Source organism: Gracilinanus agilis, chromosome 2 (genome assembly GCF_016433145.1).
Source record: "Gracilinanus agilis isolate LMUSP501 chromosome 2, AgileGrace, whole genome shotgun sequence".
Lineage (NCBI taxonomy): Eukaryota > Metazoa > Chordata > Mammalia > Didelphimorphia > Didelphidae > Gracilinanus > Gracilinanus agilis.
In genome coordinates, this window is record NC_058131.1 from 49,349,522 (window position 1) to 49,373,944 (window position 24,423).

At 38.6% G+C, this 24,423-nt stretch overlaps 1 protein-coding gene across 1 annotated transcript in view; it reads left to right on the forward strand.

Moving 5' to 3' along the window:
• FANCA (FA complementation group A) overlaps positions 1-24,423 on the forward strand; it is a 78,200-nt gene that overhangs the window by 45,377 nt on the left and 8,400 nt on the right. Inside the window, exons 15-25 of the mRNA XM_044659381.1 lie at positions 1,276-1,340; positions 1,403-1,590; positions 6,271-6,367; positions 8,623-8,796; positions 9,617-9,690; positions 10,473-10,601; positions 17,424-17,508; positions 19,248-19,420; positions 20,591-20,696; positions 22,422-22,481; positions 23,358-23,462. Of these exons, the coding sequence (XP_044515316.1) occupies positions 1,276-1,340; positions 1,403-1,590; positions 6,271-6,367; positions 8,623-8,796; positions 9,617-9,690; positions 10,473-10,601; positions 17,424-17,508; positions 19,248-19,420; positions 20,591-20,696; positions 22,422-22,481; positions 23,358-23,462 (1,256 nt within the window). The remainder of the gene's footprint in view (positions 1-1,275; positions 1,341-1,402; positions 1,591-6,270; positions 6,368-8,622; positions 8,797-9,616; positions 9,691-10,472; positions 10,602-17,423; positions 17,509-19,247; positions 19,421-20,590; positions 20,697-22,421; positions 22,482-23,357; positions 23,463-24,423) is intronic.

Sequence of the window (24,423 nt, forward strand, 5' to 3'; positions counted from 1 at the left end):
TCTAAATCTCTAATAATTAGAGAAATGCAAATCAAAACAACTCTGAGGCAGCACCTCACACCTAGCAGATTGGCTAAAATGAAAGAAGGGGAGAGTAATGAATGTTGGAGGAAATGTGGCTAAACTGGGACATTAATGCATTGCTGGTGGAGGTGTGAACTGATCCAACCATTCTGGCTGGCAATTTGGAACTATGCTCAAAGGGCTATAAAAGAATGCCTGCCCTTTGATCCAGCCATAGCATTGTTGGGTTTGTACCCCAAAGAGATCATAGATAAACAGACTTGTACGAAAATATTTATAGCTGTGCTTTTTATGGTGGCAAAAAACTGGAAAAGGAGGGTATGTCCTTCAATTGGGGAATGGCTGAACAAACTGTGGTATATGCTGGTGATGGAATACTATTGTGCTAAAAGGAATAATAAACTGGAGGAGTTCCAGGTGAACTGGAAAGACCTCCAGGAACTGATGCAGAGCGAAAGGAGCAGAGCCAGAAGAACATTGTACACAGAGACTGATACACTGTGGTAAAATTGAATGTAATGGACTTCTGTACCAGCAGAAAGCAATGACACAGGACAATTCTGAGGGATTTATGGAAAGGAACGCTACCCACATTCAGAGGAAGGACTACAGGAGAGGAAACATAAGAAAAACAAACGCTTGAACGCATGGGCTGAGGAGGACATGATTGGGGATTTGGACTCGAAAGTACCACACCAATGCAACTATCAACAATTTGGAAATAGGTCTTGAACAAGGACACATATTAAAACCAGTGGAAATGTGCATCGGCTATGGGTGGGGGGAGAGCGGGGGGTGAAGGGGAAAGTAGGAGCTTGAATCATGTAACCATGTTAAAAATGAATATTAATAAATGATTAAAAATTTAAGAAAAAGCTTAAAATAAAAAAAAAAAAACAGGGAGAGTGAAGATCCAGGGGCATCAGGGTCAGCAGAGGGGTCACATGGAATGAAAAGAGAAAAGATCACTAGATGGGGCAATAAAAGAGCTCATTGCTTCTGCTCTAGTTGTTTTGTGAAAGCTCCTGGTTCTGTGGCTTCAGGTAAATGTTACTCCTCCAGGGAATATACATTCACCTGATTGTGTTTTGTTTTGTTTTTTGGTTTCGTTTTTTGTTTTTGTTTTTAATTTGTTTATTGGTAGTGTTAACATTGAAATAACTTATTTAACAGGATGTTAAAAGACTGTCCAGCATGGAGAAAGTGATTGAAGGAACAGATTTCTTCTTCTTCTTTTTTTTTTTTGTTTAGTTGTTTTTGAGGCATCAGCATCTTCTAACCTGCAGGGACGTCTCCTGTTGCTTGCTCAGTTCAGGGTGGGTTGCTTTGGGATAAATGCCACATTTGTCTCCTTATGATTTTTCTGTTTTGATTTTAGGGTGAATGCCTGACTGACATTCATGTTTTAGGACTAGCTGTCCTGGCAGTTCACCTAAATGAGTCAAAGACCTTTGTTCCAGAATTGGTTCTTGAAACTTCTGCCCATGCAAAGACTTGCTCAGTTACAGCATTCTGGGAGAACCTTCTGGCATATAGAACAGGGGAATCTTTTTCTCTTTGCATAAGGTGAGTTCCTCCTTTCTTTTCTTGCATCAGAATAGCTAACAGCCATTTATGTGGCATTTTAAGATTTCTAAAGCTTTTTACGTGTCTAACCTCCCTTGATCCATATAACAACAGGTAAGTGCTCTTATCTTCATTTTATAGAGGTAGAAACTGAGGCTAAGACAGGTGAAAAGGTCACATAGTAATGAATGTCTTGCGATTGGGTTGAAACTGGGGCCTTCCTGATTCCAGGCCACCTCATAATTATTTAACTGTCCAGTTCATAGAATTAGTTAGATTTATTGCACTTAAGATCATCTCCCTCTTACATTTCATGGAGTTATTATATAGCCAAAAAATAGTTGTAGTTCTTGGTTTTAAAGCAATTCACTAAAAATTTTAAGTGGCAGATCTGTTTATACAACTTTGAAATTAACCACCTGCCCATATTTATAAGCAGCCTTAAAGTTAGGATCAGAAACCTTTAGCACTATCGCCACCAAGTGGCATCTAAAGCAATTGTTCATCATGTTCTGTCCATTCCCAGCCATATGTAATTTTCTTCCTTTTCTTCCCTTTCCACTTTTTCCGCTCTATTTTTTGTTCCTTCCTTGCTTAGGTCTGGTAGCATCATGTTAGGGGCAGGCTTGACCCCAGCACCCTTTCTGTTCAGGTTTGAGTTAGGGACAAGAGACATTCATAAGACACTGAACAGTTAACAAAAGGAGGTTTACTTAGCCCCAACATAGCAACAATATGTAGCAAGGATACAGTGACACTTAGCTTCTAGAGACTGGTAACTCTTGGGGTCTTCTGACAACTACCAAGTTGGAGGGTCCCCCAGCTCCATATGGATGGGATTTTATGTGCTCTTAGGTGACTAAGAAGCTGCCTCATATAGTCAGGGACCAGTCAAACCCTAGGTCAGCTTTGTTGCCTTTTGGGTAAAACTAATGACTGTTTGGGGCTGGGAGTTGGGGGACTGGGGCTTGGGGACCAGGGAAGGATCCTTATAGAAATTGGTCCTATCATGCCCCAGAAAGCATTTTCTGCCCTGGCCTGAGATCCTTAAAGCTAAAGAGGTTGCTTTTCTAGCCTTGCCTCACAGCCTGGCATTTGTCTCCTTAGAACCTAGATTTGTTTTATTAGAGCTACATATAGGAAAGCTGAACAAAAGGAGGCTGCTCCTTCATTTGATATTTGTCTTCTCTGGAGGCTTACATTGGAATCTTGAGAAGTAGAGGAGTAGTGAAGAGGAGGAATGGTGAGAAAAAAGACAAACTCACATTGCCAAAGTGTGACCTTCTAGTCCACTCACCTCTTCAGTGAAGGAAGAGAAATATGTTTTCTTATCTTTTCTTTGGGGCCAACTCTGATTGCTATAACTAGACAGAGTTCAGTTTGATTTTCTTGTCCTTTCCATTTGCATTGTGATGTATACTATTTTGTTAGTTTTGCTTACTTCAGTTTATGTCTGTGCATGTTTCCCTATACTTTGCTATATTGTTCTTTTTTTAAATTGTTCAATTAATTAATTAATTAGTTTGGAATATTTTTCCATGGTTACATGATTCATGTTCTTTCCCTCCCCTCCTCTCACCTACCTCCCATAGCCAACGAGCAATTCCACTAGGTTTTACATGTGTCATTGATCAAGACTTATTTCCATATTATTAATATTTGCACCAGGGCGATAGTTTAGAGTCTATGTCCCCAATCATATCCCCATAGAACCATGTGATGAAATAGTTGTTTTTCTTCTTTGTTTCTACTCCCACAGTTCTTTCTCTGGATGTAGATAGCATTCTTTCTCATAAGTCCCTCAGAATTGTCCTGGATCATGTAAGGGGTAAAATATTAAAGAGTTGGACTAATTTTATGAGGAATGTGTTTACCGTTATTATTACTCAAGTCAAAATGACTTTTTAGCAATTCATTTATAAAATAGAGGGAAAGAGTGAAAGTAATGAAATCATAGAGAGAAGATAATTACTTTGACCCAGTCTGAACCAGCCAGGGCTTCAGAGGTCCCAGCAAAGGAGGCTCAGAGGTAAATTACACAAGAGTTTTAGCCACGAGGCCTCCTCAAGACAAGGGGCCTCTCTGGAGGATAGTACCTCACAGAAAAGCTAGGAAAAGGAGTCAGTCTTTTTCACTCACCTATGTGGTAGTTCTAAGGGAAAAATCCAAGAGCAGTCCAAGGTCCCAAGCTGGAGCTCATTCAAGTTCAAGTTGAAGGCGAAAGACCCTGTCACAAGAATTTCTTGCCACTTTTAAAGACCATTCCTTTTGTCACTTCTTGTGCCTTCTTTCCACTTTTATGTGGACCAATTACAGCCTAAGCTTTGCTTAGGACTGCCCAGGGGGGCAGTCTATCAATTCTGATTCATCACCAACCATTGCATGTGTTGGTCACAGACCTCCCCATAATTAAAGATAAGTGGGGTATATACACATGCTTCTGGTGATTAAATCAAAAAATGGGCAGGGGAGAGTTAATCCCATCTTCACAATCCTTGCATTACTGCCAGTACAGAAGTCCATTACATTCGATTTTACCACAGTGTATCAGTCTCTGTGTACAATGTTCTCCTGGTTCCGCTCCTTTCACTCTGCATCAGTTCCTGGAGGTTGTTCCAGTTCACATGGAATTTCTCCAGTTCATTATTCCTTTGAGCACAATAGTATTCCATCACCAACAGATACCACAGTTTGTTCAGCCATTCCCCAATTGAAGGACATCCCCTCATTTTCTAATTTTTTATCACCACAAAGAGCGTGGCTATAAATATTTTTGTACAGGTCTTTTTCCTTATTATCTCTTTGGGTTATAAACCCAGCAGTGGTATGGCTGGATCAAAGGGCAGGCAGTCTTTTAGCACCCTTTGGGCATAATTCCAAATTGCCTTCCAGAATGTTTGAATCAACTCGCAACTCCACCAGCAATGCATTAGGGTCCCAATTTTGCCATATCCCCTCCAACATTTATTACTTTTCTTTGCTGTCATAATAGCCAATCTGCTAGATGTGAAGTGGTACCTTAGTGTTGTTTTGATTTGCATTTCTCTAATTATCAGAGATTTAGAACACTTTTTCATGTGCTTATTGATAATTTTGATTTCTTTATCTGAAAATTGCCTATTGATGTGCCTTGCCCATTTATCAGTTGGGGAAAGTATATTGTTCTTCATAGTCTTCTTTTATTGTGTTATAGTAATAATTGTATTACCTTCATGTTACAAGATTTGTTTATGGGCAGTGCTTTCCTTTTTAAAGTTAATGTCCCTGCATGATCTAAACTCATCATCTCTCAAATTGAAATTACCCAGATGATAACTGGATAATTTCTTCTTGATTCTAAATTGTGCTTCTAAAAAAGAGGCTATAATATCTAGTACTATTTGCTAATTACAACTAAAATGAAAACTTAAGGTTTTTTCTAGTTAGTCTTTTTATTTTTCAGTGATTTCTGAAGTGCATTTTAAAAATTCACAAAATGTTTAAATCTCTGAACATTGATACAAATTAATATGCAATGTTATTAGTCTTTGTAAAAATAGTGGGTTGTCATATCAATGACTAAAAAAATTACAGTCATTCAGTATATTAAGAGAAAGCTTTATGCAGGGAGGAAATGACAATAATCACATTTGTCATGGTTCTATCTTCATGCTTAGGTAGCCTCTTCCTTCTGATGTCTCTCATCTTGAACCTCAGTTCCAATTTGTTATTTCCTCAATTTAGTAGTGGGAGGGATTAGTCCAAAGTCCATTGACTTTCTTTCTGGTGCTGTGAGGGAAATAGGAGCAAAGAGTAGTCTGCCTATGCTATGAGTGCATTGGAATTCCAAGAACTGTGAGAGACCTTCATCTTGACCTTCCTCATGTAGATTATAGAATTTGTGTGTGAGTGAAAATACATGTAGATACATATGTCATGAAAACTTGGCTCCTTTCCAAACTAGGAATATTAACCCCCCCCCCCCCCCCCGAAGTACCTTTTAAAAATCCAGATTAAATTATAGATCTAAACTCATCATCTCTCAAATTTTACTTCTTCAAGATAGTTACATTAATACATTCTTAGGCAGGATTTGAAACAAAGTGCTAGAGCAGTGATTCCCAAAGTGGGTGCCACCGCCCCCTGGTGGGTGCTGCAGCAATGGCCACAGGTGCATTTATCTTTCCTATTAATTGCTATTAAAATTTTTTAAAAATTAATTTGCAGGGGGCTCAGTAATATTTTTTCTGGAAAGGGGGCAGTAGGCCAAAAAGTTTAGGAACCACTGTGCTAGAGGTACAAAGAAGGTAAGATAGCCCCTACTCTTGATGAGCTAACATTTTAATGAGGGAGACAATAAACAAATAGTTATGTACAGACAAGCCATAGATAGAAGATATTGGCTGCCATTATTAACAATTGGTTGCCCAATTCTTATTTTTTATAAAACCTAGTTTATAGTTTATATCATCTTAATAAAACTGACCAGTTAATGAATTTATTTTGCTCCCTAATGATTCTAATATAAACCCTTTGTTTTTACATAAAGTTGTATGATATCCTTTCTATGATGTCATCTTAATAAAACTGACCTGTTGTGAGATCCAGTTAATGAATTTATTTTGCTCCCTTATGATTCTAATATAAATCCTTTATTTTTACATAAAGTTGTATGATATACTTTCTATTTTTCCATTTCAGATTTTGTGTTGCAGCAATTTCTTATTCTTTGTGCAAATTTTCCTCCCATTCACATGATGTTTTGTGTAACTGTTTACCTGCAGGCCTCATTAAAAAGGTAGATGTTTTTGTTCCTATTTTATTTAACATTGTTCTTTAGCTGCTCAACTCTAGTGTGCCTTTCCAACTGTAGGCAAAGGTCTTTTGTTGACTTTAGCTTTTTAAACTTAATTTGTGACATTCTGTTACATTATTTAACAAGGTTTTTTCATCAAAGCTTTTCAAACTGTATGCCTTGACAGTGTGGTATTTTTCATCTTCTCTAACTGTATATCAGTGATGGATAATGTTATATGTCATGTGTGCCACTTCAAAGAAAAGAGTGACATACGAAACAAATATATTAATGAATGATTATCACATCAGAAAAAGATTCTTGCCTTTACAAAAAAAATATAAGATTAAGAAGGGGAAGAGCAGAGCCATGATGGCAGGATAGAGGAAACATATCCGAATTCTCCCATCATCTCCTTCCAAACTTTAAAATAATGCCTTAAACCATATTTGGAGCTACAAAGCCAACAAAAGGTCAGGGTAAAGTAAGTATCTAACCTAAGAAAACTCAAGAGGTCAGCAGGAGAAGTTTTATCACTGAGGTAGAGGCCTATTTGGCGCCTACACATATGCAGCAACAGCAACAGCAACAGCGTCCCAAAGATGGTAAGAAGGTTGGACAACTTGCCAGAAGAGATTACAGGAAACTCTTTGCTGGTACTGGGTACAGCCAGCACTTATCGAAAGTTCTACTGCCCGTACATGGTTCTAAATTGTCATTCCACTAGACCTGAGAGAAATACTGAAAGTCAGTCACAAAAGGAGCAAGGAAGACTTACAGACTCACAGAACTAGCTCTGAAAATAGCATGAAAAATCTTGAAACATAATAATAATGCCTTCCCACTCCTGGGTGAGCAGAACCCAACTTTAACATAAAGTTCAAAGTCAAGAAATAGGCCGGAAAAAATGAGCAAACAACAAAGTTTTCATAAAAAGCTACTCTTTGGTCGGAGAAGACCAAGACAAACTCATGACAACAATGTGAAAACAACTAAAAACAAAGCCTCAAAGAAAAATGCTTATTGGACCCAGGCTCAACAATAACTTCTAGAAGAGTTAAAGAAAGAGATAAGAGTCATAGAGGAAACATTAGGAAGAGAAATGAGAGCAATGTAAGAAAATTATGAAAAGTGAACAACTTGTTAAAAGAGGCACAAAAAATACTAAATAAAATAATACCTTTAAAAACAGAATTGGCCATGTGGGAAAGGAGGTACAACAGTTTGCTGAAGAAAACTTAAAAGCAGAAAGGAGTGAGGGGTGGCAGCTAGGTAGCTCAGTGAATTGAGAGCCAGGTCTAGATAGACAGGAGGTCCTAGGTTCAATTCTAACCTCATAACCTTCCTAGCTATTTGATCCTGGGCAAGTCATTTAACCCCCATTGTCTAGCCCTTACTACTCTTCTGCCTTGGAACCAATACATAGTATTGATTCTAAAGTGGAAGGTAAGAGTTTAAAAAAAAGAAAGCAGAATAGGCCTAATGGAAGAAGAGGTGCAAAATCAAACTGAAGAAAAGAATTTTTTAAAAATTAGAATTGTGGGAATGGAAACTAGTGATTCTATGAGATATCAAGAAATAATAAAACAAATCAAAAGAATGAAAAAATATATAAGAAAATGTGAAATATCTCATCAGAAAAACAACTGACTAGGAAAATAGATCAAGGAGAGATAATTTAAGAATTACTGAAGTAGATGAAAATCATAATTAAAGAAATTATCAAGGAAAACTGCTCTGATTTTTAGATCCAGAGGGTAAAGTAGAAATACAAAGAATCCACTGTTCAATTCCTGAAAGTGATCCTAAAATGAAAACTCCCAGACATAGCCAAATTCCAGAGCCTCCAGATCAAAGAGAAAATATTGTAAGCAGACAGAAGGAAACAATTCAAATATAGTGGAGCTACACTCAGGATCACACAAGATTTAGTGTTATCTATGTTAAAGAAGTAGAGGGCTTGTAATATAATATTCTGGAAGGCAAAGGAGCTAGGATTTCAATCTTGCAGGAGAAAATGAAATAAAGGACCTTGCCCTCAAAGGGCTCATATTCCAATAGGAAGAAGCAGTGTACATTAGATAGTGATAGGCAAGGAAGATGTTTTGATCTGGGAAATTATAATTTTTATTTTATAATTTAATAATTATTATTTTTATATGTGTATATACAAAATAATAAAAAATAAAAACATTATTTTATAATTCAGTTTCTGGATTCTAAAATTTGTTTATTGAAATAAATTGCATTTGTAATAGGTACAATTTGTTGTGCTTCGAATGTACTTGGAATCTCGAACAATTTGTCAAGAAGATGTGGTGGATCTCCCTTGGAGGAATTTGTCTTCTCCTTTTGTGGATTGGAAGAAAGCTGCCCTCTGTTTGTGGAAGCAAAGAAAGTTCCAAGAACTTTTGAAACAGAGAGAATATCAAGTAAGCTTTATAACTGTGCTTTTTGTTCATTCAGACTACATGTTAAGTCACATGTGTTTCATGTTAGGATTCTCAAGGTTTCTAAAAGCAAGGCTACATTAACATGGTAGAGGCATATTGGAAGTGTATTGCATGTGTATATCTGAGTTCCTGACACTAGTAATGTTACTAATACTTTGATTAAAAGCATAATTTGATGAAATCTATAAAATGAATGTTAGTCCCATCCCTTAATGCTAGTAGTTTGGAAGATGTTTGCCTGTATCTTTTTGGGGGGGGGGGGATTTTTTTTTAATCATCGTATTTTAATTCAACCATGCAAATTGGCATGTGCCAAGAGGCTTAAACAGATGTCAATTAAAACTACCTTTTAAAAAAGCCTGCAATGAAAAGGTTGTTGTTGGCAAAGTCTGAGGATATATGCTGTAGACGTGCTTACTTTTCCCTTCCTATTAATGTGAGGAATAGCAAGAAGTGTATGGGTTTGGATTGGACCTGGTAGATATTGATAAATATGGTAGAGAGAGTGAAAAATGTTGTGGCTAGATAAAAGTTGTTTTTCGTAACTTATTTCCAAGGCTCTTGCAACTCGTCCTTTTCTCAGATTTAATAGCTCTTATTGTTCATATTGTATATGGAACAAGTGAGGGTTTTTAAGGATGGGGAAACAGGGTTGTGTTTGTAAAGCAGCAGAGAGGCAGCCATTAAATAGGGAAGAGATTAAAAATTATTAATGAGAAAATAGGAATTTTAGAGGGGGCAAACTGCTTTTAGGGACATTTCATTGTTCTCACCTTTTAAATTAAACTTTTTCACTCAGCTAACTTACAAAGATTGGCTGCTGTTTGAGATGGAAGTCAAACCTGACAATGATATTCTTTCAGACGCAGAAAGGTAAATTGTCATGTTGTTGTTCAGTTGTTTCTGTCATGTCCTACTCTTTGTGACAGCATTTGGGGTTTTCCTGGCCAAGACACTAGAATGGTTTACCATTTACTTCTCTAGATCATTTTGCAGATGAGGAACTGAGGCAAACAAGATGAAGTGACTTCCCTAGGGTCTCACAGCTAGTGTCTCAGGCCAGATTTGAACTCAGGAAGATGAGTCTTCCTGACTCCAGGCCTGGTTTCTATCCACTGCACCACCTAGCTGCCCAAATGTAAATAGTTCTAGGGACAGAGGGTTAAAAGCTATGATATAAAATTTCATTTACAAGTTTTTAACTTGTATTAAGGTCAGATTCCTCTTGGATACCCAAGTTGTGGCAAATTCTTTGATCATTCCCTAAATTACATGCTTAAATTCTCATTTTTGTTTTCATCAAAAGGCATTGTCTAATATTGAGAAAAGATATACTAGAAATAAATTCTTTATCTTCAAAAAATCACAGTCAAGAAACTTTAAAAAAAGTAGTCAAGGTACAAGATTATCCTGTATTGTACTTCAGCTCTCCCTAGTAGATCCACTGGTAGAAATAGAAATAGTTCAAAATATACCTATGGATAGATGAACAATTTCTTGTTGTTTGTATAAGTGATTTAGCTGTTGTGTCCATCAGGGTCCTGGCTGAAATATTTCTCTTTTTTATATTTCTCAGGATCAAAGTTTATTCTCATTTTCTAGTATGTGATTTTAGACTATAAAAAGAAACCAAATTTTGCATTTTGATGTTGCAGACAGTATTTTCATCATTGGGCTTTGTATCAACAATACCTTCCAGAATCTTCTGTGGCTGGAGGCTGTGATGGAGATTTGGAAAAAGCATGTGCAATTCTTATTGAGACAGCATTGGATTTCTGCCTGAGGTACTTTAATAATTTGAGAGGAATCACTTAAAAGGGGGCGTTTTCATCTTTTTTATGTGGTAGATCCATTTTAGAGTATCCGGTAAAACCTTTGAACTTCTCAGAATAATGTTTTTTAATTCATAAATAGAATACACAGTAGTATAAAGTAAATTAATTATAATTATCTTAAAATAAAGATGGAATTATTTTTCCCATCTCAGATCACAATCCCCCCTGAAATCTTATCACTGATTCTCTAGGGGATCTGTGGGTCTCAAATTAAGAACCCCTATACTAGAGGGATATTTTTATTTTGCTTTTAATTGTAGCAGTGCTAAAACCGAAATTATGTCCTAGGCAACTTACTGAGCCTTGACAAGCTTCAGTTTGCTAATATAGGGATCAAAAATTCTGAAGGTCATTTAGTTCAACATCCTAATTTCTATAGATGTAGAAAATTGGGTACAAAAAAAATGCACTTTACGAGTATAAAATGGGGGAGAGCAGGAAACATGGTTACTTAATAGTTGTTCTGAAAACTATTTGAGGGTTTTAGTGGACTGCAGAATTTAATAGTGTGATGTGGTGTGGCAGCCAAAAAAGCTGATGTGATCTTAAACTGTATTAAGAGGGAGCAGAGCTTTAGGAATAAGGAAGTGGTTATTATACTGTATTCTTGCTTCATCAGGCTTTAGCTGGAGCTTGTGCTCTATTCTTGGAACCATAGTTTAAGAAGAACATTGAGGGCCTTAACTCCAAGTCATGTAGGGAATGATTGAGGGAACTGAGCCTGTGTATCCTGGGGAAAAGAAGAGTCAGTGGGACATGATAGCTATCTTCAAGTATTTGAAGAACTGTCATGTGGAGCAGGTATTAGATCTATTTTGTTTGACTCCATAGGACAGAACCAGGAATAAGGGGTCAGAGTTGCAAAGAGACCGATATCAGGAATATTTGGAACAATCCAAAAGTGAAATGGACTGCCTCAAAAGGTGGTGGGTTCCCTTGCTTTTGTGGTCTTCCAGAAGAGATTATATGACCACATGGTATATGCTATGAGGGTCTTGTTTGGGGTGAGAGTTGAACTAGATGGCTGCTGCTTGGGCCCCTTTCAACTCTCAGATTCTAGGATCCTGTGAAATTGAGACCCTGATCATTATAGACATGCCCTAAACCAAACAGGTATGGAGTGGCAGAGCTGGAATTTGAACCCACTTCCTCTGACTCCAGATTCTTCTCTCTTACTACAGTATCATCTGACCTCCATGATAATACTTGTCCTGCCTATTTCAGGAGTCTTGTAAGGACCTTGACAACTTTATGGCACAGTCTAAATAGTTGTTCCTGCTGTTTCTTATATAGTCATGCACTTTCCTTTTTAAAACTCCTTATCTCCACCTTTTTTCTACCCATAGCAACCTGAAAGGCAATGGTTTAGCTGATAGGGACAAGGAAGATAGCCAATTATTACTGCATAATCTATCTTCCTGATCTCTCTCATGGCTGTGGTGAATATTATATTCTCTATCCCTTCTCTGCTTCCAGAAGAAGGTGGTACCTTTTGCTACCTGGTAGGTGGATTAGTCTCATTCATTTTCAAAGTTATGTAGTTAGCCTTAAGTCAATAAGTTGTCAAGCATTCGTTAAGTACATAGAATGTGCTAGGCATTGTATATGCATTGAGGATAAAAGAAAAACTAAAAATGCTCCTTGCTCTCACTGTATAATAAAAGAGACAACTTGCAAATAACTTCATACAAAGAAAACTTAGATAGGACAGATTGGAGGTCATCTCAGAGGCTGGGCACTCAAATGAAAGAGGACTAGGAAAGGCTTCCTGTAGAAAGTGGGGGTTTAGCTGAGCCAGGGAAACCATGAGGCAGAGATATAAGACGGGACAGAGTTTCAGGCATGGAGGACACACAGCCAGGAGAAATTCCCCCAGGTGGGAGGAAGAGTATCTTGTTTGAGAAGCAGTGAGGAGGCCAGGGTCCATGGACAGTATGTAGAGGGAAGTAAGGAATCAGAAGGCTAAAAAGATAGGAAGGGACCAGGTTTAAAAAGGCATTACAAACCAAACAAATGTTTCTTTTTGATTCTGGAACCATTAGGGAGACACTCGAGTTTACTGAAAAGGAAGATGAAATGGTTCTTTCTATGCTTTAGGAAGATCAGTGAGGATAAACTAGAATAAGGCGATACTTGAGATGAGCAGATCAACAGGCTACTGCAGTAGTTACCAGATGTGAGGAGTAAGGGCCTGCACCAGATGGTGGCAGCGTCAGAAGAAAGAAGAGATTTTACAAAGATAGAACTTGGCAACAAATGGAGCTGAGAGAGAATGAAGGGTTGAGTATGACATTTTATGTTGTGAACTTGAGGGCTAAGAGGATGGCAGGACCCTCGACAGGAATAGGAAAGGGTAAGGAAGAGGGAAGAATTTGAGGGCAAAGATATTGAGTTTACTTTAGACATGTTGAATTTAAGATGTCTGAGATACCAAGTTCTAGATTTCTAATAGGCATTTTGAAGTTTGGAGACTAGAGGGAAAGACTTCTGGGGGTGGAGCCAAAATGGAGGAGTAACTAGAATAGCAGCACTGTTTAGCCACAAAAATCCTCTCCTACCAAGAGTAAAATATCGCCACAAAACGAATAAAGGAGTGAAAGAACAAACAAGGATACAAAGTGAAACAACCCTCAAATAAAGAAAAACCCAAAAGGTAGGCAGAGATCATCTGGGGAACTGAGATGAGAGGGGAACAGAGGTAGCAGGAGGCATAGCAGTGAGTGAAGAGCAAGCTGAGAGCAAACCCCACCTCCACATCTGCTCTCACAAATTCTGAGCTTAAGCCCTACCTAGTGAGCAGACCCTGAGATTCTGCAGGGGCAAGTAGTAGTCTGAGCTCACTCAGACCCCTTGACATTTCAAACCTGTGGAGAAGTCTAGAGTCCCAGCTCAGGGAAATCAGGGCTGAAAGGGGCTGATGATCTGTGTGGGCTCAGAGCGAAACCAGTCTGGGTTTGGGACAGGGACATAATGCAAGGAGAGTAAGGACACAGTTCTCAGGGGGGACCTCCCCAGGATCTTTTTTGCCAGAAACTAAGGGTGGAGCTCCAGGACAGGGCAATCAAAAATGTGCCTGATTGAATCAAGAATACCTTGAGGGGGCAGCTGGGTAGCTCAGTGGAGTGAGAGTCAGGCCTAGAGACAGGAGGTCCTAGGTTCAAACCCGGCCTCAGACACTTCCCAGCTGTGTGACCCTGGGCAAGTCACTTGACCCCCATTGTCCACCCTTACCAATATTCCACCTATGAGACAATATACCGAAGTACAAGGGTTTAAAAAAAAAGAATACCTTGAGACAAAAAACAAAAAAAACAAAAAAAACAACAACAACAACAAAAAAAACTTGAGCCTAAGCCCGGGGCTAGAATTTGATCAGCACCTGACCTGATCATGTTCAGAATGAGATCAAAAGCTTACACCATAAGCTAGCAATATTTCAAGAGTCTATTGAATCAGCACTGGGAGGGGACTATCAGAGCTCTCAGCCCTCAGACCATTTAGTAAACTAGTAACAACCCAGAAAATAAGCCAAAAATACCATCAAGGAAGGACTGAAGTTTAAGAGTGTACTCCAGCTTTCCAAAAAACAGATCCTACCTATAATCAGAGAGGGAAAATGAGCAAACAACCAAAAAAGCGCCTAACTCCAAAGAGTTTTTATGGCTACAAAGAGCAAGGTGCAGACACAGAAGGAACAACAAAAGTAAAGGAAACACATGCAAAATCCAAAAGAAAAATATGGAATGGACACAGAGTCTGGAAAAGCTCAAAAAAGACTTCAAAAGCCAATTAAGAGAGATAGAGGAAAAGTGGGGAAGAGAAATGAAAGTGATGTAAGAAGAAAGGAAAGTAATGGAAAAAGACATGAAAGTGATGCAAAAAGAAATGGGCCAATTGAAAAAGGAGAACCAAAAACTGACAGGAAAACCAGGCCTTAAAAATCAGAATTGACCATCTAGAAATTAATGATTGCATGAGAAATCAAGAAACAATAAAGCTTCAAATCCCACCTCAGACACTTCCCAGCTGTGTGACCCTGGGCAAGTCATTTGGCCCCCATTGCCCACCCTTACCATTCTTCCACCTATGAGCCAATACACAGAAGTTAAGGGTTAAAAAAAGAAACAATAAAGCAGAATCAAAGGAATGATAAAACAGTGAATGTGAAACATCTTATTGAAAGAGCAACTGACTTAGAAAATAGATCTAGGAGAGACAATCTGAGAAGAATTGGATTATCTGAAAGCCATGACGATGAAAAAACCGTGGATGTCATATTACAAGAAATTATCAAAGATAACTGCCTAGAGATCCTTGAACAAGAAAATAAAATTGAAATTGAAAGAATTCACATATTGCCTCCAGAAAGAAATCCTCAACTGACAACTTCCTGGAATGTAATAATTAAATTCAAGAGCCACCAAGCCAAGGAGACTAGAGGCAAGGAAAGGTTAGGGCTAGATAAATAGATCTGAGAATCATCAGCATATAGGTAATTGAATATATAGAAACTGATGAGTTATACCAAATGAAATAGCATAAAGGAAGAAGAAAAGAGGACCCAGTCTAGCCTTTTGGGACACTCAGTGGATAAGATCTTGATGAAGATCCAATAAAAGGGACTGAGAAAGAAGCATACAGACAGAAAGGAGAAAAATCAGGAAAGAGCAGTGCCATCAAAACCTGGAGAGAAGAGAGGATTAGGGAGAGCATAAGGGACAGAGGCTGCAGAGAAGCCAAGAAGGACTGAGGAAAATGAAGTCATTGGTAACTTTGGAGAGAGTAGTTTCAGGGAAATGATGAACTTGGAAGCCAGACTGCATACAAAGAGTAGGGTTTTTGAGGATGAAGAAGAAATAGGCATATTGTAGGAAGCTTAAAAGGAGCCTGTAAATATGGATCAACTGAAGAGAATTAAGGAAGTCAGGTTGATTAAAAAGAAAAAAAAAGGCAATCCACTAGAGGAAGCAGAATAGAATGGGATCCCCTGTGCAGGTAAGGAGTTTGGCTTTGGCAAGAAGGATCACCTTTTCATATGAGATGGGGTAAAGGAGATAGTAGTGGATGGTATCTGAATGATATGAGATAAGGAGGAAGGGGAAGAGAGAGTTCTCAAATAATGGCCTAAGTTTTTTTAGCAGGAAAATGAGGGTGGAGGGATATGGTTTGGAAAGGATTGGTATAGATTAGAGAAGTGCCCTTGGATGTGTGCCCTTTTTGCAGAGAAGACCTTGTTGAGGTAACATAACCTAAATTTGTGGTAGACCAGTCAGCATGATTTCATGGTTTTCTCTCCAGTTTTGTTTGGTAGCATATGTATAGGAATGAAGGCAGCAGGAGTATTACAAGGCTGAGGGCTGGCAGGACAAGAACTTTGGTAGGATAAAGGGATGAGAGACTTGAGGACAGTGTGGAATTGAACTGGTTCACTAAAGGGTCAAGATGGGGAAGAGAGAGTGTAGCCAGTGCAGGATTGAGGACCTGGGGAACAATTGAAGGGTGGAGGACTGGAGGCCATGGTGCTGAAGAACAGGGTTATGGAATGCCAGGCAGAGGGGGAGAGCTGGAATTGAAACAAATTTTGATCAGATAAAGGAGTTTCAGACATGAACATGGAAATGGAATACTTGTGAGTGATGGCAAGATCAAAGATAGGGATGTTTCTGTGTAGCCAAGATGAAGTGGAGAAGTGGATCATGGGAAATGAGTTAAGTTGAAGAAATATCAATTTGTATACTTGGGGCAACTACATGGCACAGTGGATAAAGCACCAGACCTGGAGACAAAGAGGCTAGTTCAGAGGTGGGTGGGTGACCCTGGGCAATCACCTAGCCCTGATGGCTCTTCTGCCTTGGAACTGATACTTAGTATTGGGGCTTTTTTTCTAGGAGAGAGAGAGAGACACACACACACACAGACAGAGAGAGACAGAGAGAGACAGAGAGAGACAGAGAGAGAGAGAGAGAGAGAGAGAGAGAGAGAGAGAGAGAGAGAGAGAGAGAGAGAGAGAGCCAATTCCACAGCGTACATGCTGAAGTCTCTTATAAGAGCACAAGTGAGGGAAGAGAGAAGTCAGGCACTGAGTCAGGCACTGAACTGAGGAAGGAAGAGAATGTCTTGGAGGTCAGCAGAATCTTGAATGGGCGATGGTTATGGGCTGAGTGACCCTCAAAGGAGGAGATGGTCCTGAGTGACGATGTAGAAAGGGAGCCATGGAGGTGGCAATGGTGCCAAAGATGGCGCACGAGCACTCAGTGGGCATATGGCCATGCCCCCTCCCTGCCCCAGGACTTGGTGGTGCTGCTCCCCTCCCCCTCTGCCCCAATGGGAACACTTCCTCCCTTCCCCTGTGTGGGGTAAGGGGGCGTGCCTGGCACTCAGCAGTGGGGCAGGGGGCATGGCATTCGGTCTGAGGGGTGGGGTGGGGGTAAGGTTTGCCATCTCTGGTGTAGGATCAAAAAATACAAAAGCTATTGTGGCTCGTTAGGTTGGTTTTAGACTCCACTAGGCACATAGGTCTTTAGTAGGAAATATATCAAAGAAGGAATTCTGAATGTTTGATATCACTTTATAATAGTACATAGACTCCTTTCAGTATTGAACAATGAGATGGCCTTGGAGGATGAACTAACCTTCCCGTCTTTAGTGGACATACACCAGGTAGTCAGTGTACCACTAGATCAGATGGTTAGATATCAGAGCCAACACAGTGGATGTGATTTTCTTAATTGTTAAGCAATTATGATGTTTTTTTGTCTGTTTTAATTTCAGATCCAATAGTTGTCATCACTTGGAAAGTTCAGAATTGTCCCTTTGTGGCAATATAGTGAATCGTGATGTTCTGTCTAGATTACAGGTGGGTTTGTGGACTGGGACACATGAATGCACATTTTTTACCTTGCCTTTATTGCCAGGGCGACCCCAGATCAGCTGTCCATTACTGTGTTTTATTTACCCTATAAATACACAAAGATGCCCAAAGCTTTGTGCATTCTTAACAAAGTACAGTAGAAATAGACTCATCAAAATGACTGACAAACTTTTGAGACTCAGAAATTCTATAAAAATTAGCAGCTCACAAAAATAACAGTAGGTTTTAATTTTAAAAAGTAAATTTGTATTCATTGAAGAAGTCTTCATTTGGATTTTGCTCTTTAAAGAAAAATAAGAAGCAAATCTTTTATCTTGCTAAAATAGGACATCTAATGATTTTTAATCCCAAAGCAGGTCCTTTAAAATAATTTTAATTTGTACTTCTCAAAGCTATTAAGATTACTGAAGTAAGAGGTACTTAGAAATGGGCCAAACTTCTTCCTGATTTTGAAAATCAACTTTTCCATGTGGTTTTCACTCATTTAAAAATACTTCCACACTGACCTTCATCTGCACTACTGCTAAAGAGCTTTTGAATAATTCTTATCTACAGAGGAATCAGTTAAATTTCACTGTTGTTTTTCATTCATGGACTTTGAATGTGCACCCTTAAGAATTCTTGAATCAAGAGACTGAAAATGAGCTTTTGATTTACATTTTTTACTTCATTAGTATATAGTTTTTATGCTTTTTACTGAATGTGAAAAAAAGACATGAAGTGATGATCATGGAAGGGGTTTTGAACAATGAACAAAACTCTTAAAAATAAAGTAATCCTACCAAAAAAACTGAAACATCTGCCTCAACTCTCACAGTAGCTGTTAGTAAGAATAAATTACAAATACAAATAAATTTAAAATCTAAATGAGGTAGTGAATTCCAGTGGGATTGTGGTTTTAAAGAAAACTATTTTATGTCGCAGCTTTCTTTATTATGTTCACTGTTCTTGAGCATTTAAGAAAGAATAAATGAGGAAGAAAAAGATTTGTTTAAAAACTGGCATTATTATTAAATTCTTCCTATTTTTAATGGGCTCTCAGAAAGAAACTGATTGTCAGTCTGCCTCCCTCTAATTTTTTTTAAAACCCTTTCCTTTTGCCTTCTTATCAATTCTAAGACAAAAGAGCAGCTAGGGCTAGACAACTGGGGTTAAGTGACTTGCCCAGGGTCACATAGCTAGGAAATGTATGTGGTCAACTTTTAACCCAGGTCCTCCCAACTCCGGGTCTGGCACATTCCACTGTGCTAACTGTCTTATCCATACTTGGTTTTAATTGTGTTTAACTGAGGTATGATTTTTAAGGTCTTTCTTTAGGAGATTACTTTAGAAAAATATCATATTTATATGCAAATGACAAAAGAACCTTAACAGCAGTGACCTGAGGCCAAATTAATATTCTAACAATGCCGTTCAGAACAATTTTGGAATTTTCTTTTTGTGAATTGCTTTCAGAGCTAGTTTTATAGAAACAAATCATTCTCATTACTGCTTATTCATACATCATACAATTCTTAGCAAATTATTCCAAGTGCCTTAACTAGACAACTGCCTAGAATAATTCCCTACATTGTGATGTTAGCAACAAATCCCAGAGTGTAGTTAGTGAAGACAACATTTATTTCTTTTAAAAGACTGATTCAGAAACAAATTATTTAGGGTAAATAAACAGGCTTTTTTAGGGGAATGTCAGGTCACCTAATAGAGTGCTTTATCTCTTTCAGGAAATGGTACTGGAACTGGAGCTGGAAAGGTGGAGGAGCTCAAGCACTGGCTCATCAGATGATGAGGGACATTTCTTATTCAGAATTTTTAAAAAAAGATTACAGGCTTTGGGCAATGGTTCAACTGTTGGGGAAAGACTCTTAAGGTATCAGGAGCTGCTTATGTACAAAAGGTAAAATCCAGATATAAGCTGTTAACTGATTTCTAAATTTAGACTGGAAAGAATTGTGATAGTAATTTGTTGCAGTTTGTATTATATTGAATTGCTTTCTTCATGACTTTATAAAGTATATTTGCTCTTTCCCTTTAATGACAGCCTCACCATTTGATTGTTTAAGCCCTTTGAAAGCTTTTTTAAAGGGACAAAAGTTTTTAAAAGTATCTGAATGTTCAATTAGAAAATCTCATTTATATTCTGGGATATATATATATATATATAACACTGGGATTTTGAGAATTATAATCTATAAATTGTCATTAGCTAGTGATGAAGAAAAAATATTTCCATGGTGGCTTTCTTAAAATGAAATCAAATCCATACCCTGGAATAGATATGTCAGAGTTCTATAATTTATTATCTAGGATACCAGATTAAAGGGAGAAATATTGGGCAGTCTAATTATATTAGTATGTGACATTGAGTTAGATATTTAATATATTTGTGTCTTATGAAATGGAATAATCAAAACCTACCTTTCAGAAATGCAGAGATGCAAGAAAGAATGAATTGTGCCATGTTGTGGATAATCAGTGGACTTAGAGTCTTTAACCTTCAATTTTAACTTTGGATCTGCCAGTAATTTAGCTGAATTACCTTGGGCAGTCTACTCATAAGATTTTCAGGGGTCAAAGTCCTTAGAGAGCACCTAGCTCAGAGATTAAGTGACTTGCTTGGGACCATCCAGGAGGAAGTATAAAGAGGGGATTGATTGTAGCCTAAGTTTTCTTTTTTTTTTTTTTTAACCCTTAACTTCTGTGTATTGGCTCCTAGGTGGAAGAGTGCTAAGGGTAGGCAATGGGGATCAAGTGACTTGCCCAGGGTCACACAGCTGGGAAGTGTCCAAGGTTGGATTTGAACCCAGGACCTCCCGTCTCTCGGCCTGACTCTCAATCCACTGTGATACCCAGCTGTCCCTAGCCTAAATTTTCTGATTTCATATGCAATGTTATTTTCACCATACCTAGTTAGTGGATCATGGGAGGATTATATAAATGATCCTTATACTTCCTAGCACTAAAATTTGTTTCAACATGAAGCATTGTAGATCTTTGAGGAAAAAAATAAATATTATTTTTATTTTGTAGCTTTACCATTGATTACTTTTTAAATCTTTCTTTCAAGAATTCTCATGAGTCTTCCTCCTTCGATTCTCATCAGTACCCACTGGGAAGGATGGCAAAGGTCTTTGCATTGCAAAGATTTCTTTCACTTTGTCAACAAAGAATTGGTATGTAAGATGTTCTTGGATTCAAAATAGTTTTACTGCTCTGAAAGTTTTGTGAAGGCAGTGAGTGGTAGCCAGGAAGCACAGACATTTAAATTCTTAGTCATTTGGAATCTGACACCTGTTACTTTTTGACTCCTCTAAGTAGAATAGCTGGTGGCTGCTGGCTTTGCTGGTGATTAAAGTGTGCCTTGACCTTTGAAGAACCCTGAACATTCTCTAGAGCCAGTGCTATTGTGTTTGATAGACTTTATATCCACATGAGCACATGAGGATGAGCAGCAAAAATTCTCACTGACTATCCCAGGACAGGCAATTCATTTCTGACAATGTGGTCTTATTTGACCTTGGAATTGTTTCTCTGCATGCTTATGGAGAAATGCATTGTTTGTCCTTTGCCCCTTCAGGTTGGGGAGAGCCTCACATTTTACTGTCTTTTTGTAAGTGTTAAAATTAATGGTTTGGCTAAATATATGAAAGTTATAAATCTTTTATTTATAAAGTAGAGAAATACAAAAGGGTAGAAAAGACATTAGCCTATCTAACTAAATAATATTCCAGTGCTTGGCTCAGCCAGGACTTGTTAACCTTCAATCAGAATTAAACTATCTTCAGAAGACAGGAAGGGAAGCCAGCTATCCACTCACCCAAGGCAATGACTGGAGCTGAAGGTGACTCCTGAGGCCTACTTTCTTCTTTGAGCTGGCCTTTTTCTTGAAACCGACTTCCTTCTTGGAGTGACTCTCTTCTTGGAGTCCACTCTCTACTAGCCTCCTTCACCAGACCTCCTTTACCAGCCTAGCCTGCCTTCCTGGCTTTTATGGTGGGTTTCTGTCCCTGCCCCTTTTCACAAGGGCCAGTCACAGCTTCCAAATTGTCAGAGTTCTCACCTTTGGAATCACACCTTTCTGAGTGTGTGAACTCTTAAATTTCTGGCTTGTCCTCACCTAGCTTCAAGTAAGGTATGAACTTACTTAGTGGCTTTCAAGCTTCTTCCACCTAGTTCAAGCTTGTGTTGATTCAAAGTTATTGCCAACAAAAGTGTTAACTAAGCTGAGAGAACAAAGGATTCCCTTTTCACAAGTGTGAACTCAAAGAGAACCAAGAATTTCCTTTTATACTTTTTCTTGTCAAAGCTGAGACTAATGATATGATGCCTATGGCCTCAGCTTCCTGCTGCCTAAAGACCCCAAAGAGGATCACCCACTGAATGTGCTGCTACCTCTGATTTTACACTGTCTCTCTCTGGATTTGGCCTGAGACTATATAGCTTCAAGATAGTCAGAAGGAAAGAGTCTATCTTGCATTCTATAATCTACTTGTGATCCATATCTTTGTGTTGACTGTTAAGGTGGCTAAGTCTACATGGTAATGTATGGATGCCATTTGTCTGGATTTAAATAGCAGTTAATGGGATAGATCATCTGGTCCAACAAGGGGATAAAAATAGTTCACAGAGAGGGCTTGTATTTATTTATGTACAAAGTAAATTGATTGAGGTCTAAGGGATGATCTAGCACTTTGCCTCTTGAAAATTATGATCATTTATTTATCAGAAATTTATTGTATTCCAGCCTTGCAGATTAGTGTACAGCCCTTACAAATTTTATATTCTTTTATGACAGACTTTAAGTATTCTAAGAATTCAAAATTCTGTATGACTTTCTCCTTTCTGTGTTCTCAGTTGTGGGTTATTTATGGATGAATTGGCATTTTATTGTGTTGCAGAAAAACATCTCTCCTAGAGAATGTGTCCTGGCCCATGACATCACCATCCACTTCTTCAGGGTAATCTCTCTTTTCCCCAGAGTGCTCCCTTTCAAACCAGTTTGTATTAAGTGCCTACATTGTGCAGTTCATTTGGCTAGATGGTAGGAAAATAGAGATGGAAAACAGTATAACCTTACCCTCAAAGAGTTTACATTTTAGTAGGTGATAGAGACATATACCCAAATAACAAACAAGTTAGAATTTGATGGAATGGCATGAGACAAGAAAAGATGACGTCTAGGTGGAAAGTATAGGAAAGGTTTCATGAATGAACTGGTGCCTGAGCCAAGTGAAGAAAGGCTTCTGGTAGATACAGATGTAAGGAAAGTCTGTTCTAACCACATCAAGTGCCTACTTTATACCAAACACTGCACTGGGTGGTGAGGATACAAATATGACACCAGTACAAGTTACAGGGATGCACGATGGTATGTGCAGGCCAATACACAGATGTGGAAGAGGGCAAAATAAGATGGGGACAGTGAACAAGCCAGTTTGGCTGGAGCACATGTTGTGTGTAGGGGAAAGGAGTGAAATAAAAATTGCCCTTCCTTCTCTCTCCCTCAGAAAGCAGTCTTCTGTTACAATGAGTCACGGGCAAGGAGATAGGCCCACCTCTCTGCCAAGTGGAATGATTTCCAAATCAAAGCTTCTTCATTAAGGGGGACAGTACCAGGATGTAGCTTACCATTTTGTGTATATGAAAAAGGAGAAGGATGAAATGATCTAAAAGTCAACACATGAGGAAACTGGTGTTTTTCAGGTGTATACTAGATTCTTCCTTAGGGAAGAAAAACTGTGCTCCTTTAGGTCAGGGCAAGCTCTTTATTCTTGGTAGCTAATAAAGAACTACAAAACAATTAGCAATATGTAAAAGTAATATCTCCTTTTCAGGGGCTTCTGAGTGCCTGTCTAAATTGCAGAGAGCCATCCAAAGAAGTTAACTTGATTCTGACTGCTTGTCAAACCCAATGTCCAATAATCCTGTCCTCTGCAGTGGTAAGTGAATATCTTTCAAGAAAATTTTCTAGCTTGAAAAGGAAGAGAAAAGAAAACTCATTAGCCCCCTTGTATATGTGTACACACACATACTTGCCTAAACCAATAGTATACCACCTGTTCTTTTAAGGCCTGAATAGAGAGTTCCTGTGGATGAGTTAAAGCATTGATGGGCAAATTTTTTAAAGAGGGGGCCAAAGGAAAGGAAATGTTCATCTGTCAGTCTGTTTCTAAGGCAATTCTTTTGAGGTTTCATTGTATTATATATCATACTCATTGTATTCATCAGATTAGGAATAATGTCCTGAGGCTGGATAGAACATTTCAGGGGGCCGCAGTTTGCCCATCACTGAGTTAAAGGCTATTGCATTAGCAGGGCTTCTTCAGACCTGCACCTGTATCAGGATGTCCCCAGTTTCCCATTTCCCCAGGACCATTTTGATCTCACTCAAGGGGGCCTTTCCTCCTAGCACAAAAGTTGGAAGAAGTATCAGACTATTTACTCCATCTGCCACATAATTGAGGAAACTTCCAAAGGTCTCTGCCTAGCTTTCAAAAGCACCTCCCAGCTAAACCCCTCTCCCTTTCCTCAATCCTCCCCTTTTAGTTTTCTCTGTCTTGGTGAAGAGAGTGCCATGGATGGATATACTAAGCACACAGCCATGTCTACATTGCTCCTGAAATGTACATCCACTCTCTCAAAACTAGCCACAAAAGCCATGTTCTCACTTAAAACTATTAACAATGTCAGAAAAGAGAATCAGAGTCTACTTTATCTTTGGTTTCTCCTTTTTTCAATTCTCACATCCAATCTTATCAGTTTTTCAAGGACAATTGACTGTAGAGGTGGAAGAGACTGGCTGACGTGACTCACTTGTGGTCATACATGTCAGCAAATACAGCAGAGGATTTGAACCCAGGTCCTCTGGCTCCAGATTCCTTACTCTTTCTTCTATACCGT